The 21,325-nt window shown below is 44.6% G+C and overlaps 1 protein-coding gene and 1 long non-coding RNA gene across 2 annotated transcripts; one reads left to right on the top strand and one right to left on the bottom strand.

Annotated features, from left to right (window-relative positions):
- The first annotated feature begins 5,142 nt into the window (after positions 1-5,142).
- Positions 5,143-9,091, top strand: LOC119141703. Its single transcript, XR_005102014.1, has 2 exons — positions 5,143-5,183; positions 7,703-9,091. It is a non-coding gene; the product is annotated as an uncharacterized LOC119141703 (long non-coding RNA).
- Positions 9,092-9,253: 162 nt separating this feature from the next.
- On the bottom strand, positions 9,254-15,609 carry F2RL1 (F2R like trypsin receptor 1). Its single transcript, XM_037374247.1, has 2 exons — positions 15,348-15,609; positions 9,254-11,326 (listed from the first exon to the last, which is right to left on the bottom strand). The coding sequence occupies exons 1-2, from the start codon at positions 15,427-15,429 to the stop codon at positions 10,221-10,223; spliced, it is 1,188 nt and encodes a 395-aa protein (XP_037230144.1). The 5' UTR covers positions 15,430-15,609; the 3' UTR covers positions 9,254-10,220.
- Between the last annotated feature and the right edge of the window lie 5,716 nt (positions 15,610-21,325).

The following is a 21,325-nucleotide window of genomic DNA, read 5'->3' as shown; positions in this document are numbered from 1 at the left end:
AACTGTGAGGAGCTCTCTACTTTGACGAGGGAGCAAACTACACAGCACAAAGGCACCGTGAGTTCATGCTGAGGGAAACTGTGTGTTCACTGGCATAGCATATGTGCCACACGCACACTACAGTGACCCCACTAAGTGGACAAGCCCCCCAAATGGTCCTCAGGCCACAGAGCTCTGTGGAGCCTCTGTTCCTGATCACACCTGACAGGTCTGACTCTGTCTCTGGGTGCCTGCAACTAGCCATGACTAGGAGTGGGCATTCGTACCAAACGTGGCTTAAATTTAAACCATACATGGAAGACAAAAGGATCTTGAAACAACAGGGCTGCTAGCATCTGTCTTATCTAAAGCCTTACTATCTCGAATTGAGTTGGAGGCAGTGGAAACTGTGACCTTAGTGGCAGTCAGGTGCTGCCATTTCCCAACTTCTGGCAGCGTTATCTTCATCCTGTGCTGTCACACATCCTAGCACCAGGACCTCCCCTATCAGCCTGCCCATGCCCTGCCATAACACAGTTAACAAAGTGAAGGTGCTGTGGGATGACTCTCTCTCTTCTTTCCTACTATTCCTCCTTCTCCAGCCCCTTCTTGACACCTGGTGCAGAATTTAATTCTGCAGAACTCACCCTAGGCTGAGTTTTGTCGAAGTTGGAGCCAGCTCTACATCCTTCACCAGAAAACCCGAATAAAGCCATCTACACTCCTCCGAGACTTCACAGCAAACAGCACCAGTTTACCAGCCACAGAGAGCTCCTTTGTCCTCTCCATCACTGGCCCTGCTAGCTAAAAACTCACGGTGGCAGGCGCTGGGAGTTGAGCCTTAGTCTCGGCTGCTAGCCTAGGGTCTGGCAGCAACTCAGACATTTACTGAGGATTGTCTTGCCAGATACTATTGTAGTATTCATGACTCTACCAATTTAATGACATATAGTGGCCCGAGGAGTTTCCAGGCAACCAGCCTAACACACACAATGCAGTCTTCATAAATACAACTGAGCAGTTCTGTAATTTCGTTTCAGCATTGCATTTTGCCACCAAATCACTCTTCACAGCAACAGCACCCTCCACACCAGTTCACAAATAGCATCACCACAATACAGCCACCTCCAACATTTCCAGCTGTACTCCCAAAGTTAATGAAGAGAGATTAGTGATTCTGACCAAAAGCAGGCAACTTCATTTGAATGTGTAACAGTGCCACTTGCTTCCAACATGTCCTGAACTACTGCTAAGGGCTTGCCCTCAATATTTGTACACAGTGAACCATGTCACTCAGTTCATCCCCCCACAGAAAGCCAGATGCATTTGCCTGACTGGGATTTGAAGACGAAATGTCAAGGGGTCACGATGTGTCAAACTGGAAGTATGCCCTAGTCCAGACTCACTGCCAGCTAAATCCAGCAAGCACCAGAGCGTGGTATTCCCGCCCCAGCCTACACTGCCATTTTGACTCATCAATTGCTTCTTGTGTTTTCTTCGTATCTTCATGGCTTTTGTAAATGCGTGACACAGAAGTCTCTTCAGGACTTTCAGGAAACTTCTACCACTGCATCTTATTTTTTTAAATTTATGTTTACAAGTTAATAATTTCCTTTGTTTTTTTCCTCTTATTCAGTGGGTCAGCCTCTCCAAAGAAGCCGCATATCCTTTGTTTTCCCACATTAAATTACTCCATTTTCCCAAGTGCTCAGAAATACAGACACAGGCCCCATGCAAACAGTCTCTACCTCCCCACATCCTGTACTGTGATAGTACATTTCCCGTCACAGACATTCAGACACAGGAAGCACAGGCCGACTGCTAAAACACAGCACCAGGAGTACATACCGTCCTGAATTCAGACTCAGTGCAGACAAAGCACAAATGCTGATGACGTTCCCCACCACATCATGTCCACGCATCACTTCCTTCTAGCAGCTGAGAGCTGGCAAGCACTATAAAGGGGAGGGGAAATCAAATAAATGGCAGTAAAGGCTCAGTATCACACATGCTAAATGCTCAGTTTCCAGCAGTTTGCTTCCTGAAGGTGAGGCACAAAGCTGGAGTGCAATCCCTAAACAAAATGCAGCTGTTAACTGTGAGAGGGACATCCACTCATGTGCCACCTCATACTTATTCCCAGCCAGAGCACCCATCACTTGATGCATGCAAGGTCTGGCAATTAAAATCCTGCCGACCTTAAGAATTACTGTATGTCGATTTTTAGAACTGCCATAAAATACAGACAACATCCCTCTTGTCCACTGTTTCCTCAGAACCGTCTGTGTTAACTGACACGTCATGGGGGCTGCAATACCTGGAGCTGACCAACGGACAGAGCTGAGAGTTGTTATTGGGACATTTCTCTTAACTCCCAAATGTAGACAAATCAAATGTTGGCTTTTCTTCTCCCACACTTTGTTGCTTCATTACACAAGTGCTCATTACTGCATATTATTAACACATTAAAAACAAAGGACCAAGGCTTAGTCCATGTGATGAGTGTGCTACCAGCAGACTGCATTGGTAAAGCACTCCAGAGAGACACAAATTTAGCAGAAGGACTGTGCTTTACACCCAGTGTAATAATCCCACAGAGACCAGGTGGAGCAAGTTTTACTAGCAAAGACACAGTTCCTCCATTACAGCTACATCAGGGCTCTTGCTGACATGGCTCTGGCAATCAGAGATTGCACCAGTTCTCTCCCATGGCTGCTCTATGCTGTGGCAAAATGCAATACCCAGGTGAGCATTAAGCCGACCCAGGTAACACACAGTGTTCAGCAGCCAGCAGCCTATGTGACAAGAAAGGAGGGTATCCAGAGAGATGGGAGTGGCCACACTTTAATTATCTTTGCATTTGGGAATGCAGGTTCAATACTGAAGTGTAGACACTGGAGCCTGGCTTTGACAGGATTTCATCAGAGAGAATCCCAGGTAGACCTCAGTACCCTTGAGCTGGCTCCATTCTGGTGTTTGCACCACATGAGCAATCCCAGGTGGTTTATGAACTCCAGTGCAGCTATGAACCTACCCACCTCCACGTACAGACAGACATGTCTTTCCCCCTTTCCCTAGCCACCAAAGAGCTGGCCAGACCACCAGGGAAGCTGGCTGCAGACATGCTTAAAAGAACAGTGAAGCCCGAGTCACATAAGCTAGCACTGGGTCAGTGAGTCCTGATGGATCCAAGAGAATTGTCACAGTGTCTCTGCATAGCACTCAATGTATCCTTCGCAATCACTAGCCAATTTTCTATCACCTGAAGCATCTCTGTCTCCTTTGGCCTAGATGACAGAGAGCTGACTATGTAGTCAGCGTGTTACACTGGTCCTGCCAGCAAACAGTGCCTGGAGAATGTTTATCTGCAAGCCAACAGAAGGTAGGCTTCTGAGGAAAAACAACGTAGTTAACACGTACTCTCCTGGCTGTTTTTGCATCAAAATGTGCATGTTTACTGTGTTCATGCTGAATTTAACATTGATGCTGTATATTAACCATGTTCAAAGTGCCCATGACAGTTCAAATGCATCTGTAATGAAACTCAGGTCCCCAAGGGCTGTTACAGTAAATAGGCATTATGCTGCTTGATTCCCAGGACAGCTACACATCAAGACACATGCCATATGTTTTCAATCATTACACCACAGTTAGTCAGACAAAATGAATGCTAAACTTGGTGGGCCCAGATTCATCAAGGAATTCTGAGAAAATTCAGGGACAAAATAGCTGAATTAGTAACAGAAGTGTGTTACATCTTGCCAAAACTATACTTGAATACTGGGAGCCAATGCTACAATCAAAAGAATGTTCTGAGGTGTTCAGGCAAGTATGGTCCTGTGAGCCCAGTATCTGTGCTGGGCAGTTAGTGATGAGTCTAACAAGGGACATCACTAATGAAATTTGGACTTTTCTGGGAAAAGCCACCACTGCTTTTGTAAAGAGAAGTCTGGGCTTAACAGCCTGTGGAGCTCTTGGAAGAGACCAGTTGCACGTGGAGATAAGGATGATCCAGTGGATCCAGTCTACCTGGATTTCCAAGAGGCTTTTGGCAAAATTCCTGATTAAAGGCTTTTAAAGAGAACTAGGCAGCCATGGACTGAGAGGGAAGGTCCTTTTGTGGAAAAATAACTGATTACAAGAAAAGAACTACAGGGTAGAAGAAAAATGGTCTGTTTTCCAAATGCCGGGTACTCACCAGTGTGGTGCCAGACCTGTATCTGGCCTTTCATAACCTCACAACATCTTTTTAGTCCTCCAGAGCTGCCTGCCCCTTCTTCCAAAGGTGGTACTCTCCCTTTTTCCCTGAGTTCCAGCTAAAGTTCAGCCAGGTCTTCTCCACCACTGGCTCATCTTTTGGCCCATGGCAACAGCCTGCCCCTGCACCTCTAAGATCTCCTTCTTGAAGAACGCCCAGCCTTCCTGGACCCTTTGGCCCTTCAGAACGATCCTCCAAGGGATTCTGTCAACCAAGTTCTTAAACAGGCCAAAGTCAGCCCTCTGGAAGTCCAACACAGCCATTCTGCTGACCACCCACCACCCCCTCCATACTTCTCCAAGAATCAAAAACTTCATCATCTCATGCTTGGTATGCCCAAGACATCCTCCAACCACCACATCCCCACCAGCGCTTCCCTGTGTGCAAACAGCAGGCCCAGCGGGACATCTCCCCTGGCTGGCTCACTGACAGCTGTCAGGCAGGCATCTGCCGCACACTCAGGAGCCTCCTGGTCTGTGTCCTATCCGCTGTGCTGTATTTCCAGCAGACATCCAGTAGTTTGAAATCCCCCATGAGAACAAGGGCTACTAATTATGAGACTCCGCCAGCACAGATGGGGTTTTGTCCACATTGTCATTTTCCTGACCTTCAGGTTGCTGAGCTGAATACTGTCCTAGTTTCAGCTGGGACAGAGTTAATTTTCTTTATTAGTAGCTGGTGCAGCTAAATAATGGTATGGAATAAGGAGTAGATACTGTCCTGATTTTGGCTGGGATAGAGTTAAATTTCTATTAGTAGCTGGCCAGTGCCGTGTTTTGGCTTTGGAGTGAAAACAATGCTGATAACACCCCCATGTTTTCAGTTGTTGCTGGGTGATATTTATACTGTCAAGGACTTTTTAGTGTCCTGCCAGCCAAAGGGCTGGAGGGGCACCAGTCACTGGGAGGGACACAGCCAGGACAGCTGACCCGAACTAGCCACAGAGGTATGTCATACCATGGGGCACCGTGCTGGGAGTATAAACTGGGGGGGCTGGCTGGGGTGGGCCAACCATTGCTGGGGGACTGGCTGGGCATGGGTCAGCAGGTGGGGAGCAGCTGTATTGTGCATCACTTGTTTGGCTTCCTCCCTTCCCTATGGCTTCATTGCTCTCCCCCTCTCCTTCCTTTTCATTATAACTGATACTGTTATTATTATTCCTCTTTCATTTTTTTTTTCAATTATTAAATTGTTCTTATCTAACCCTTGAGTTTCACCTTCCTTTCCAACTCTCCTCCCCAACTCCCTGGGTGAGGGGGAGTGACTGACTGGCTTTGTGGGGCTTAATTACCAGCCAGGGTTAAACCATGACACATACCTGGGAAAGTGAAGGGGGCTGAGTGTGCGTGCGTGTGTGTCTGTGTCTGTGTATCTGTGTCTGTGTGTCTGTGTGTGTGTGTGTCTGTGTGTGTCTGTGTGTGTGTGATTTGCCTGCTGCCCTAAGCAGGGACCTGTTTCCACTCCTCCCTGTCACTTAGGTCCCCTCCATCTGCCTGGTGGTGAGTAGGCAGGGGACCCTCCACTTGTGATGTGTCCATCCAGTGCATCTATCTCAACCCTTTAAGAACCAGGGGTTACCAAATGAGCCTAGTGGACCCTGGTTCAAAGCAAATAAAATCAGGTTGATTTTCACAGCAAGACACCCAACAGTGTTACTAATTAAACTAGACAAATAGGAAACTCTCATGCTGAAAATACCTGGATGTTAGGAATGTGGGAGGTATGATACGTGCCTGCACTGTTCTCACTCTGCCTGGGTACCTGCCTGTAACTTCTTTTCGTTGCTGTTTTGCACACTTCAAGTTACAGAATAGTCCTTCTCAGCAGCAGGTTTCCTCACTGATGCCAATGAGCTTAGCTCCCTTGGAATTCAACTCCTTTTTTCCTGAAATTCAGAGCACATTTCAACAGACTCATAGCACAGCAATCATGTGGTGCGAAGAAACAAACTTCCCTGGCCACATTTTCTGTGCATCTGGTATGTTGGCCAGATGCCTTGTGCAGCAGTCCTACTGGTTTTTGACATGTCCCTTGACATCTTGCTGTCTTGTTCACCTCCAAAGACATGGCTCAGCAGATTATGTTGGACAAGCTATACGGACCCTCGGTCTGAGCCAGCAAAGCCATTGCTATGGTCATGGGTAGAGGCTTCCTCCCTGCTACTTAGGTTTGCCAGAGCCTTCACTGCTCCTGTGCTTGTAGCTGCTTAGTGCAAGCACGTGTTGGTGGTAAAAGGTGGTCTGACCTTCTCCCTTGTGCTGAGCTCATCCAGCAAAGTAGACAAATGCTGTTCCAAGTTGAAGGTAAACTTTCCTCCCTCCTCCTGGTTTAACTTTAACCTGAGACGGATCAAATCCACCCCAAAGTCACACACGGTTGTAACAGTACAAGGGAACAGTGTGATCAAGCAGTAAGGTTAAGGGAAAGACTAGCCTACCTCTCTTAGCTGTAGCACACGCTTGAGCTGTTTGTGAAACCATGACACTGGGCACATAATTACACTGATTTCCACTTCCTGATGTGTTCATGAATGTTGCAGTGATTACTTATGTAGCATGCAAATCTTAAGTCAGCCTTAGGTGGGGATGTTTTTGTATCTCTTTGGTTTAGAATTGTCAAGTTGGCACTGTTCAGGAATATATTTATTGTTAGCTGAAGACAATCACTCTATACCGATCAATCTTGCCTGAGGGTACAGCCCTAGAGGAGGTTAAGCAGCCAGCTCCCTACTCCTAGGATACATTCTTGCCCCATCACTACCTGACTGCACAGGCACACGATTGTCAGTTCAAGAATTGGTTCACATTGATTGACCAACTAGCCTGGTCTACCTGCTCTGTTAACTGGAGCAAAATAATTCATCCTAAATTCAGGATGAGCATTTGCAATACAGCTAGAGATGGGAAAATTTTCCCACAATTTGTCCTTGTTTCCAGGATAAAAAGAAGAAAGCAAAACAATTCTTATAAAGGTTTCTCCTCTCTATCTGCAATTAGTTTAGTCTGCAACACTTGAGTTGCATTAGAGACAGACAACACTTGCAGCATTGTGTATGTAGAAGATACATGCTATAAATGCAATTGGATACTTGATGAAATTCTAAGTACCAGTTCTCTTCTTCCCCTCCTAACCACACAATAGTTAGATGCAGAGATGGCCCTCCCTATCTGCCCCTAACGACATGAGCCCAGACAGTATCACTAAAACAGCGAATGAAGAGCAAAGAAGATATTAATAGTTTCTATTATAACTAGACTTAAAAGATCTTTTCAACTCCCAGTGAGCATAGTTTGAGGCAATAAGCTTCACTTAGATGACTGTGGGTTCCTTGAATAGTATTCTCCAAAGTTTGCCACACATAGTACAACCTTCTTTTAAAAGAAAACATCCTATTAATTAAAACTTTTTCTCAAAATGCTTTCAAAAACACCACAGCAACATCTAACTCTTACATGTCATTGGCAGATCTCCGCTGTTGCTGCAGGTATGACATGGAAGATTCGTCCTTGAAACCTGCTTTGTCAATCCACAGATGAAGAAGGCTAGAAGGGAGGAGAGGATCAAGAAGATCAGCACATCCCTTCACGCGAGCTGCAGTGGACTGGTTTGACTGACTGAGTCCCCAGCTCTGATCCCAACAACAACAGGAAAGGAAGAAAAGAGTGAGATCATAGATATAAGCATTATGTGCTATATTTCTGATTAAATAATGACAAGAAATAAATCTCGCCCCCTAAAAGACTGACTATATTAAACATGAATCATAGGTGATACCTTTATGGTATTACATAGACATGCACAGACAATTCATCATCTTCACAACGTACAGCCTGTAACCCTTGGACTCCTGGCAGAACACCAGCAGTGCTGTAATCACATGAACTATGTGCCCTTCCTTGGTTTATTCACTACCACATACCGCACACTAGAAAAGACACTAGGCTGTTCAGTAAGATAAAAATACATTCTCGTATTCTGTTTATCATACACAAGCTAAGGGAAGAAGAGTTCAGATGGCAGTATGTGAAGGTGGTGCATCCCCCTTCTTCCCAAATCATTCCAGTGCTATGGCCTCTTATGTACAGTTCTTTTCCAGTAAGGATCTGTATTACATCTTCAGTAATAAATAATTATTTCCCTGCATTTTTGCCAGGAAACAGGAAGGGCAAACTGTTTATGTCTGAGAAGTGTTTGTGTTCCACTGCATCTATTGTAAACTCTCTGCTCTTCAGAGATACTCATTAATGAGAGTTGCTATTTTAGCCTGGACTTCTGAAATACCACCACCAAACATCCTACTTTCATGCTAAGCATCTGCTTAGACAAGACTGCAGCAGACAAAAGGAGAGCCAGAGCTTAATTAATCCTTGAGATGAGTAATCAAATGCATTAAACAAACCTCTTAATCTTTACTACGTATGGGGGGAAAAAATCCTTGTTACTAAAGTAGGGGCAGAATGTAGAAACCAAAGAACAAGCGAAGGAACAGACTAGCACACAGAAAGAAATAATTATATAAATACCTACAGTCTTTAAGCTGTACAAGACTGCTCAAATTCTTCCTACGGTTCAGTCTACCTGCTTTCTTACTCTCCCGATCTGAAGTGATGAACACTTCCCATCTATATACCAGCTGCCTCAGAGTACTGTTTGGACTGAGGGCTTTTCCACTTGCTTTTTTTTGTAGGGACCCAGCTACACTTAAGTCTCAGACAGGTCATTGGATACAAGTTCAATGTACAAGTGGTGAAACGCATCAGGACTGCGAGACTTGGAAAAAAATGCATTTAAATCCTACCATCACACACATACCCATCAGCTTTTCAGATCAGAAGTAAATGTGATTCCATATTCCTGAGTGGTCACAAATATCTTATGTCCTCTTCCCTCATCCAGGATATCTCAGAAGTCCACTGGGGCTGATGTTAGAGTGTTTGGTTATATCTCATTATTCCCCCCCAATTCTGAACTATTTGGTTTTACTTATCTGCTAATAAGGGAACAACTTCACCCTAATGAAGTGTGTCATTAGGTAAATTTTACTTAACCCATTTAGGCATTACAGTTGTCAGACTCCTAATTCACTGTTAGGAATAAGGTCTTTGCTACATGAAACAAGGCAAGTTGAACTTCTCAGTGTTTTGGAGAACATGTAAAAGCACAGAAGAAAGCACCCAACTCAAATATGTTATAAAAAAATAATCATATTTAGATATCCTAAAAAATACAAGGCACATTATATAAAAATCAAACAGCTATTCATCAAAGCTTTGTAAATAGCTCCATTTAAGATCACGTACTGGCAAGCATTACATAACAGTGAATAATCTCTAACATTTTATCACAGTGCTAGCTGGTAACCAGTTCAGCTTGTCAACTCACTAGGATAAACTTTACAAGCTTCTTCCATGTTAGTATTTACAGTGTGGTAACTTGGAAAACAATATAAAATTACATTATACTAAAGATAATATACAGTCTACACCAAGATGGTGAAATGGATTCTCCTCTCCTTCTCTCTACAACTTCAAATTATGTTCAGTGTAAGCAGGTACACACAGCAAGATCCTACATACTAAATTAAATCTGTTCAGTTGTTTAATACATTACAGTTAAAGCCAAACAAAATAGATTTCTCTGTTAATTAAATACACTAGAGCAACACTACATAACATTCCAGTGACATTTTGCTTTTTAACAACTTTGATATTAAACAAAAATGCCTTCAACCACAACTCACTGCCAGGTCAGCAGCATTTCTGCAGAGCATCTGAGATGTCATGATTTTTTTTCCAGTCTAGTGGGAAGATTTTATCTGTTTACAATTTCTACACAGGGTAAGCAGCTGCCAGTTCCAAAATCCAGGTTTCCATGTAATTAAAAAGCAGAGATGTTTCTTCAGACTCCCTTGTAAAAAATAACTCTGTTGTCACTTACACCCTTTCAGCAGTAGTAATAAAAGTTCACTTTTCTAGGATTAAACTCAGTAGGTTGATTTAGTGGTCCCATTTGAGTTTGAAGAATATGAGTTTGATTTTCTAGGGTATCTGCCTGATGAGAGAGACACTTGCATCCTCCGTGTAGTTCGCACACTTCGGCAAAGAAGAGCATTTTTAAGGTTGTCTCTGAAGTCTTTTGAAATATAGTAATAGATGAATGGATCGATGCAACTGTTCAAAGTAGAAAGACACAGTGCAGTTATGTACGACACATACAGATAGCTCTGGCTGTAGGTTTTGAGGAGCAAATAATGCACAACAAGCAGCACATTGCTAGGTGTAAAACAGATGAGATACATGGATAGCACCACGATAATGAGTTTGATTGCTCTTTTTCGTTTCTTGCTAGTGCTTATATCTGAGATGGAAGCATTCAGAGTTTTAATCATTAGTATGTAAGCAACAGCAGTGAGAAGAGCTGGGATTAAGAAGAGTCCAACTGCAAGTGAGAGGAAATAACTGAACATATCATGAGCCAAAACATTTTCGGGCAACACATCGTGGCAGGTAGTGATGTTAAGATTTGAAATATATGCCGTTTGATTAACAAGATACAATGGAATAGTGCCCAGCAAAATCAGTATCCAGATAGCAAGGGAGATGCCCAAGGCAATTTCAGATTTCTTTCTTGAATGCACTATGGGGTTCACTACAACCCAATACCGTTGCACACTGAGACAAGTCATAAAAAGAATGGAAGAGTACATATTTCCATAGAAAAATCCAACAAGTACTTTGCAGAGACCTTCGCCGAATAGCCAGTTATTGCCATTTACATGGTATGCAATCTTCAGTGGGAACCAGACAACAAAAAAGAGGTCTGCCAGTGCTAAGTTAACCATATAAATCACAGCTGGATGTTTCTTCTTTGTTCGGAAAAAAAAGACCCAGAGGGCCATGGCATTGCTTGGCAAACCAATGATAAAAACAATGATATAGATCATAGGAAGAAAAACTGTAGTCAGCTTTCCTGTGAGGGCTTTTGCTGCAAATTCATCCACTTCATATAACTCTTCAGAGGCATTATTTGTATTTGAAACCTTCTGGCCAGCAAAACTTCTTCCTTTTGAACTGCTGGTTCCACTACTCCCTAAAATGAAAAAAAATCAAGAAGTTGCCGTTATTGAAGTACAGATTTCTTGTCCTTTTTAAAAATAAACTAGACATCATGATTTACTCTGAAGAATTCAAGAGGGCCTTATCAACAGAAAAATTAAGACCGGTTTTCAAACACCTGACAATTTTTATTCCCTTTATTATTCAAAAGACAACCTATATCCCTATTCAAGGATTCTTATCACCACCCAAAATGCTTTTCCATGTCACCAGAAATACCTTGTCAAAATGGCTGTCAGGTGCTCCTACCATCTGAACAGTTACAATAGATACTGCTTCAAGTACCCCAGGGCACCAGTATCATTTTACATGGTGGTACCAGACTACGCTAAGTGCTGGGACTTGTAAAACTTTGCACCAGGCTAATGTAACTGCAGTAGCAGCTTCCTCAGCTTAGATAACCCGAAAATAAGGTATGCAGTAAAGAAAAAGCACACTGCCCTCAGATAAGCTAGAACTGGAACTCAGAACATAAAGCCAAAAGCTATGCACAAGTGATCTCTAGGGAAAGCGAGATGCGTGGTATACTGTATCCAATTTGAAGCCTGAACAGGCCAACTTTATGCATGAAGACGCGACGGGGCCAGTCATGTGAGATCTCCTTCCAATTCATGGGCAAGATGGTCAGACAATCTGTAGTTTCTACTCAAGAGTGCAAAGTAGTAGAGCTGACAGCTATGGTTGCTTCATACATCAGACAGCTATCACTTCAAGTTTTGTTCTGCCTCTCAACGAGGCAGGAACTTGACAAACCATATGGGCAAGCCACCCACTCCTGACTGCTCTGTCTTGTATGACAGCCTTCAGATGGCTCAGTTCAGAACTCCTTCAGACCCAACTCAGTTCTCTCATGCTAACAAGTTAAACCGCACAAGCAGATACTGACTATGAACTAGCACCGTTCCCAAAAATCAGACATCCACCAGACTAAACTCCATGGGCGTGGAATTTTACTGTCTGTGAAGAATTTCTTTTAACCTTACCTCGGTTTCTATCAATATCTGTGGATTATTTTAGCCACAAAACCCCCCAACTGGAGTATAAAGGAGAGTCTTCTTTAGTAAGCAGATGTGTGTACAAGCCATGAACAGCGTTGAAGGATCGCCCCTTTGTTATTCAATGAATAAAAGTTTTGATACAGTTCTAGAATGAAAAATGCTTACAACTTACATTTTGAAGTATAGGAATTCTCACACAAGAAATACATATGCACACAAGTATGTGTGTTTTCCAGTATAGATTCTCAAGAACAGCAACTTTAGGTATCTGTTCCTTTCCAGTTATTACTATGAAAGTCTGATGTACAGCATTAGTGTCCTGTCTAGAGTGTGTAACCTCCTAAAGAGGTGTACAGAAATACAGCACACGTTGGTGCTCTTTAGCATTTTTAATTAAGTTACCTTAGCTCCACTTAACAAGTATTTGACAAGCTCCAGACACAGGCTGTCTTCACTGGAAAACCGAGGTATAAGAGAACTCTTTGCCAGAACAGTGATATGGAAAAATCTTTGCAGTACGCTGCACGAAGACTGACGTCTAAATTACACCAACAGAACAACAGTCTTAAAGAAAATTAATTCAAATGCCAAAACAGTCACTTTGGCCTATATGTGTTGTAATTATGATGGGCAGAACTACATAAATCCTGCTCTCAGGTCTTCAAGCCACATTATTATGTCAGCAATACTATTAAAGACTGCAAAGTTTACTTGTATAATACATAAATCCCAGGTCTCTAACTTGAGCTGTAAATAACAGAACCCATAAAACCAGCTTGAAGAACATAGGTCATACAGATATCAGGTAACGTAAATGATAATTAGCTAAGCAATGCCTCGTTTCTCAAGCTTATAGCTTGGCTGCAAAAGACCCTGCAGATGCTTGCTTGGCAACGGACCCTTTATTCTAAGCTGACCACAGTTCTCAGAGTACCATAATAAAGCACAGTGTACAGTGCCATGTTAAACACCTTTCCCTCAGTAAGTGGTTGATATTATCAAATTGCAGTCATACTACTTTTATTCCATTCCAAAGACTTAAATTATTGTAGAAATCTGGAAGGGCAAATAGTAACACTTCATTCTTACTCACGTTTTGTGATCAGATATAAATAATGCTTTGCAACTTATGTTCACAGGTTGGGTTGGAAAAAACCAAAAAGCTCACAAAAAAGCCCTAAAGCATTAGTGTGAGACATTGGAGTAAGAGATAGAATAAAGTGGATTGATGGACATGTGAACCACACACAGGACAGGACTTAGTATTGCAGGAGTGGTGAAACAGAAACAAAGGTTTGTTGTAGCCTCTTTCTGAAGACTAAGCTAAATGGGTGATACCACAGACAAGTCTTGCTTTTATGCCGACTTTAAGTAGTTTGAGCCTCAGAAGTTCCGACTGCAGAAGCTGTGCAGGTTTTGTTAGCCCAAGTGGCACCCATACAGGGAGACAGTTCATCGTCCCACCGTCTTTGCGGCTAACACTCCCACAGGAGCAACCAATCCTTAGTTAGGTATGTGCATTTTCTACATCCTCTTCTTACTCCTTCTGCACTTGCAGTTTTCCATAACAATTGAGTTCTTTTCCAAGCCGGGTTTCACCCGGCCTGACTCACATACAGAGAATGCAGCTGACCTGCTAATCTGCCTACGGGAAAAAGCTTCCTTAGTATCATGGGAAAATGTACTCTCCTCCCACAACAAGCGATTGTTTCAACACCTTTACCATTTCCCCAGAAGACATAACCCACTGCATACCAAACGAAGGAATATGCCTACCCCGCAGACACAAGAGTGCCAGCAGCACAGAGTATCCAGATTATTTTAGGTCATGGTGGTAATACCCACAGCAGGACTAAGGTTAAGATTTCCCTGGTTCATGGATCTGCAGCCCATATTCACCGCATCCCCGTAATGGCACTAGCCTGCTGGAAAACGGCTACCCCAAGCCCCTGACTTACAGGGCTGGGACAGTCCCTTGGCTGGGACGGGATCACACCTCCAGCGCATTTCACCTCCCTACTCCTGAAGATCAAAGCACCCAGCTAAAACTTTCAAACACTCTGCAAATTCCTTCCCCCACCCAGGTCAGACAACCAGGCTATTAAGAGGCAGTTCAGTTTCATAAACCCGTTCTGATCAACAAAATTTGCAGTTGCCTATTATCTATTCATTGAGAAAGCAGGACCTGCCATGAGCTTGGCTTCGACATTTAACACATACAATTTCATTACGTAAATAAACCCAGGATGAACGAATACCGAAGACCACAGCGCAAAGGCATGTGGAGAAACGGCAACGGGGTTTACTGTAAAAGGCTGTGAAACATGAACCTTACGGCAGTGAAATATTAACATGAATGACTGGCTTTTTTCCTTAAACAGCACTTACTGACGTTCTGTAAGCATAACGTCAATTGACAGAGATAAGCATTAGGATTAGAAACAAATCACCTTAGATTTTCAGAGTTGGAGGGGGAAAGCGAGAACAGTCTTTCAAGTTTTCTTCTGTTTACATACAGCCGTTAGGCAGGTTGCAAGCCGCGCAGCGCCGGGCAGTGCCCGCGCAGGACCTGCGCCCCCGCCGCCCCCCGCAAACCCCAGCCGGGCGGGACCCGAGCGCGGCTGCCGCCGGCCGAGCTGCCCTGCGCCTCCCGGCGAGGAGCCGGGCCGGCCGGCAGCGCCATCCCCGCGGGGCCCGGCTGCCCCGCTGCCACCGGCCCGTTCTCCGAGACCGTTCGACGCCGCGGGCACCCCGCACAGCGCGCTCCAGGCTCCGCACATCCCGCCGGGGGCCAGGCACCTGCTCCGCCGCCCCGCCGCCCCGTGCCCCCCGCACGGCACGCCGCCCCGCCCGAGCCCGGCCCGCAGCCGAGGGGCGCCGAGCACCCGGCGCAGCGCCCGCGGAGCCCCGGGCGGGCTCGGCCGTCCCCAGCGTATCAACCCAGCGGAGCCGGCGGCTCTAGCACCCGCCGGCGGCAGCGCGCACTCCTCCTCTCACCTGCGGGAGTGGCGGCCGCCAGCAGCGCGCACAGCAGCAGCGGCAGCAGCAGCAGCAGGCACAGCCCGCGGTGCCCGTCCATCCCGCCGCCGCGCTCCGGCCACCGCTGCCTGCCCGCACGCCCGACCAGTTCCACCTGATACCTCAGCTAGGAGGGGCGGAGGGCGCGCCCTGCCGGGACCAGTCTGGCGGCGCACGGATCGGCCCAAACCACATCCCCCACCCCCGAGGGCTCTGGGGCTGCCCCTAACATGGCGGGGTGAGCCTGGCCGGCGGGTCCGCCGCCACCGCCTCAAAATGGCGGGGGCGCACCTTTCCCCCCTCGAGGGGGCGGCCGGGGTGGCGCCTGGCTTCACGCCCTGCGTGCCCCGCACGCCTGGCTGCCGGGGCTGGGCCCGTGCCGCGCGTCTCGGCTCTCGCTCCCTCTCGAGCTGGTCACCGGGCCCGGGTGGGAGCCCCCGGGGCGCGCTGCCCGCGGCCGGGTACGTGCCGGGGCCGGGCTGTGCCGCGCCGCCGCGGGGGGGAGCGGGCCCGGCCTGGGGCGGGGGGGCTGCGGCCGCGGGCGAGCTGTCGAGGAGGCGGCCGAAGGGGCCATCCGTGGTGGGACGGTGCTGCTCCAGCGGGTTCGTATTGACGGGTGTGTGCCGGGTTTGTTACTCTTCGTTATGGTAACCTGTGAGAAGCGGGCAGCAAAATGTGTAACGGGTGCTTAACCCAAGTGCCGTTCTGGTACTGCCCTGGCGCGGCCCAGGGTAAAAGAAGGAGTGTTTTCACTTGTTAGCCTTGCCTGGGCTCAGGCGACACCAATTTCCTTTTGCAAATAGGGATTTCAAATACACAGTTGAGCACTGCAATGCCAGCAGTGTTATCCATTTATCCACACAAATACGAATTCAAGAAACGTTTTTTGGTTTTTAAAATCAAGCGTACAACTTACCAAACTCCAAAATCAAACCTGCATGTACAACCCTGGTTCACATCTTGACCATTTCTCCAGTTACATCTGTAATGCTCCCTCTGCCTCAGTCAGTCTGCAGGATACCTGGTGTTCAGTTGGTAATAAAATTATGGGGTTTTGGAATGCATATGTTAAGAATATACTCTGTTCTCTGTTGTTCTGAAGAGAACACTACTTTTTGTGGGCTTTCTGTGATGGTCATGGAATACAGGTGTTGAGTTGAGGTCTGCATTCCCATTTTACAGATAGAAAATGGAGTACATAGAGGAGGGTAAATGCACTTGGAAGTTTTGGGTGTCTGAGTCAGCATCAAGGGCCTCTCTTTTTTTGATTCAGTGTTATAAATTAATCCATACTCAAAGCATGGTTCCTGTTTGTCATCCACCCAGCTAAGACTGTTTACAGATTTCTCACTGTAGTCTCGGTTTCCTTGCTAAGCACTGGGAAAGTCACAGCCCATGCTTCCAGACTCCCTCCCTGTCTCTTTGTCTCACTTGCAGGGCTCTTTTGTTTACCATTACAAACTGTTTCATGGGTGCTTAATCTCCTGTTCCTCATCATGTTGTCCAGGAAATTGTAGTTTTCTCATCTGGCTTTTTATCTAATCTCCCTTTCCAACAGGCATACACATAATTTGCTGGCTACAGGTCTCTGCGGTGTTTTCCTTCTCAGATCTGTAGCCCTAAGAAGTCCTTTTGTCCGGTTCTGCTGTAGCCAGTGTTCTCCTCCTGCCAGGGCCCAGTCCCAGCTTTCACTGTTTTCTCTTCATTTATTACATCCAAGTCCGTCTTTTTGACCCCTTTACATTCAAAGCAGACAGCTCCTTCCTCCAGCAGCAGTGGAAGGGACTGAGAATGCAAGGGAAAAGGATTCATTGCTGTCACTGAACCAAATCTGACCTAGGCTGTCCTATGACGAGTCAGAGGGGCAACTGGAGAAGTTTTGTGGCTGCGTATAGAAGGAAGTGTCAGTGCAGGTGCACCTTCTGGAAGTGCAGCTCTGGACTTAGCCTCTGTTGAGCGTAAGGAAACCATGTTAACGGAGATCTGTAATTTGGCTAGATTATCATAGGGATGTCAGAAACAAGTAATTGATGTGAGGATCATGTCCCTTCAAAGTCTTATAAACAATTTATTAGTTTCCCAAGCAATAAAAAAGGGAGCCTATAAGAGGGAGTGTTGAGCGACTTTAATACCAGACTCCATCAACCTGCCTTATAAGAGAGGCCTTACTGCAGCCTTTCTTGCAAACTTAAAGGGAGCTTATATGCGAAAGATGGGGAGAGACTTACTACCAGGGCCTGTACTGATAGGACATTTTTAAATTAAAAGAGATTAGATTGAGATTAGATATTGGGCAGAAATCCTTTACTATGAGGGTGGTGAGACACTGAAACAGGTTGCCCAGAGAAGTTGCGGGTGCCCCATCATTGGAAGCATTCAAGGTCAGGCTGGATGGGGCTTTGAGCAACCTGGTCTAGTGGAAGGTGTCCCTGCCCATGGAACGGGATTGGACAAGATAGTCTTTAAAGGCCCCTTCCAACACAAACCACTCTGTGATTCTGTAACAAGCTAATGGGCTTTAGCACTTGTAAGCAATAGCTCCTGGTGTTCTGTTTGTGCCTTGCTAAAGTGGCTTTTGTTCTATTTACTTTGTTCTATTTACTTTACTTATTTACTGTCAAGAAGTTGGTGTTCCTAGCTAACATCTTCAGCAGATTCACCATTTATAGTCTAAATCAGAGCATTTGTAGTCTAAAAATGAGTTCTGCCTTATGACTTAAAAAATACTGAATAGAAACTAGAAATAGTCTTGCCCCTGTTCAAATCACTGTAACCTCTGTACAGATCAATGTCAAGCCTGAGTGATTTTTAGTTGCCTTTATTGAAGACATTTGACTTGTGAAACCTATTTACAGTTCTAGTATGCCATTTATCAAACATTTTGGAAAGAAAATTTAACAATCCGTAAATAAACACAAACCAATTAGGTTTCTGTTCACACTTGTTTTTTGATTGGAAAATAATTGCAATAAACACAACTGCCACAGGAAGAATAAGCACATGACTAGAGATGCTTATTAAACCTCAGTTCTCCATTACAAATTGGTAATTTCTTGGGGTTTCTGCTATACAATTTTTTCTGCTATGAATAACATATATATGTGTGCATGTATATATATATACACAGCTATATTGGGAAGAATCATCTGGCACCTTTATATAGTGTCTTGAAGGGAGCTTTGAACTAGCACATTAATGGTTATTGATTATTGAAGCGAATCCAAAACTGACAAAAAGATAAGTGAGCATCAGCTCATAATTTCCTGCTCTAGCAGTATTTGTTGTGGCATGTTATCAGGGAAGTCTCTTGCACCTTGGAGCAAAGGGCATCATTGGAAATGTGCTCTCTCTTGCACTTCTGGTAGCTGGTAGGTGTGGTAGTGTTAACACAGTTAGGCACAGGGGCTCCAGAAGGGACCTTCCAGGATATACCTTTTAGGTCTTGATTAATTTTTAGCAGCATAATGATGTGATGTAATCATGAAGATGTGTGACTGTCAGAGATGCTTGGTACCTCTTTATTAAATAAGAAATGGATGTGGTTTCCTTGCAAGGCACTTGTCAGTACTTGTGCAGCTTGTGCTAGGATAAATGGGTGGGAGCATTTTCAATACATAGAGATTGTTTTGTGTGCTTCATGTATCCCTGGGAACTTCTGAATTTAGAGAGCAAATGTGTTTTCTGTGTGGCTTATTGCAATCATACCACGTCTGTTGGAGGAGAAAGTAAGGGATGGCTCTTTGTGCCATATGACTTACACAAATACATGGATTATTTTTATTAAGGTACAAGAATTACTTGCTTTTGGAAGGGAGAGGAAATAAAAATCCCCTAACTTTAAAAATCAACAAGTCTTGTAGGGATGGCACAATCACTTAAAATATCCTTCAAACAATGCAATTAAGTGCAAGGTTTCAAGGAGGGAGGGTGAAGTTTTGTTCAAATGAAACAATTTTAATATTTTCATTTTAAAACCTAATTAAGATTTTGATTTAGAAGAAGCTGATGCATCATCTCTCAGTGCTTTAGCCTGTTCTCAGGGTAGCCACCTGGCATTTTGGAAACTTAAGAAAGTACCTGGGTACTAAGCTATGGCAAGGCACTGCTTTCACAGTGCAAGAACAGGTCTCTGGATATAAGAAGCCTTTTTGTTAACTCAGTTCAACACAATGAAGTCCTCTATCTTTCCTCCCTGTGTTACTCATTCATAAAAGCCCCTGTGCCATCTTAAGCAGTCTCTCTTGCTTGTTTTCCTGAGCCTTTGAACAGGTTTTTCTATTTCCTGCTCAGTTCATGTTGACCTTGCTGGCAGGCTTGTTAGATACTACATAATGGTTGTCACTAATGTCCCTGATGCTATATGTGTGTCCAGCAAGGATCCTAGGAATCAAGAAGGGTTGTGTGCAGCAGTTTTATGTTGTTCTCTTCCTCTGGTAGCAAAGATCTATTTTATTTCACTTTATATTTAGAAAGTCACTTTCATTCCCTCTCTTACCCTATCCACCCCAAGGTTCTTGCAGCTTTTGAAATTCTGGCTGTGGCAAATATGTGCTTTATGAACATGTCATGCTGATGTGCTGTTGGGTTGTTGCTACTGGAGGTGCCAGTGTGGGTAGCATATTAATTCATGAAATTCTGGGGGAAGGGATAGGTAGTATGGGTTATTTAAGGCGGTCCTTTAATGGTTATTAGGTGTCATCCTGATTTTCCAACCTTCCATCAGCAGTGTCCTGTGTTTGTTCCTGATGTTTGGCATTTAGAACTCTTCTTGTACTGAGGAGATCCAGGGCTTGGGCTGGAGCATGACAAAGAGAACTGGCAAAAGGTCTAGAACAAAATGTTGTGTATGCCCAGTGCCGGGGGGGGTAGAAACTTAGATGGCTCAAACCTGACTTCACAGTGAAGTGGAAGTACAGCTGTGACTCACGTTCAACATGACCTTGCAGTAATAGAGGACATGCAAACTGAACAAAACCAGTTTGGTTTAAGCAGAGTATAAAGCGGTGCTGCTGCACTTGTGTTGACAGTTGCTTAACTTGTGGTACATCTGTCTTCGAGTGTGCCTACAGCTAATATTAAGGTGTCAAAATCAAGCATTTGAACATTAGGAAATGCTATAATTTGGGCTTCTTGTGCAACCTTGATGCAGCGTGCTTGTACGTATGCATTTTGAAAGGGGTTTATTTGTGACGTCATATCCAGTCTCTCCATGGTGCATTGCATGGAGTGTGCTCATGAATATACAGATAATATGGTATTTACATCTCTACTAACATGTATAGATGTACTCAAAATTCTGCCATTTAGCTAGTACTGACTTCTTATCCTGCTACTATTGTAAACTGGGGAAGTACTCTCTGCATAGATCGGAATATGGAGAAAGGGATATGCAGATGGCTCACAATTTGTCAGGGTAACCAGTAGTTTAGGCTGAGTTTGTATCTGATACATGTAGTGCCATTCTGTTACCTGTGCTGAGGAAATGAAATGATGGTTCATTACTAGGCTAGGATAAAAATGCATAATAGCTCAACAAAATTAAACATTGTTATGTGCTCGCATGTTGGAGTGGGTGTTGCTGTGTCCTTTGTAACAGCCAGCTGGTCTCCAGAGCAAACCATCTGCAAGCAGACAATGATAAATGGAAGCTTGCATCAACATATGGAGTTTAAAGTAAGGTCATCATGGAAACAAGATTGTTAAAGAGCTGTATGCTTAGATATGCAACCTATTTGTAGTAGAAATACAGAGGGGAAGGCTGTGGTGAAATATTTAATCACGCTATTAGTTGTGATGCACTGGGTAGGGATCCTCCACATCTTTCTCTTTCAACCATCTTTGTTGGTCCATTTCACATAGGAAGTTTATTGGTGGCTTATCATGGAGATAACTCGGTTTGTATTGACACTATGGACTATCCAAACACCAACTTACTTTTAGGAACCAACCTTTGTTAG

This window comes from Falco rusticolus, chromosome Z, assembly GCF_015220075.1.
Source record: "Falco rusticolus isolate bFalRus1 chromosome Z, bFalRus1.pri, whole genome shotgun sequence".
In the NCBI taxonomy this organism is placed as follows: Eukaryota; Metazoa; Chordata; class Aves; order Falconiformes; family Falconidae; genus Falco; species Falco rusticolus.
Note: the sequence above shows the minus strand (reverse complement) of the source record. Positions and strands in the feature narration are given on the sequence as shown.

What these genes read in the sequence shown, in the direction of transcription:
- F2RL1 (XM_037374247.1), bottom strand. Translation starts at nt 15,429, where the DNA reads ATGGACGGGCACCGCGGGCTGTGCCTGCTGCTGCTGCTGCCGCTGCTG. An exon ending in GGCGGCCGCCACTCCCGCAG is followed by an intron (nt 11,327 to 15,347) that starts GTGAGAGGAGGA and finishes TTTTCATTTTAG; the next exon opens with GGAGTAGTGGAACCAGCAGT.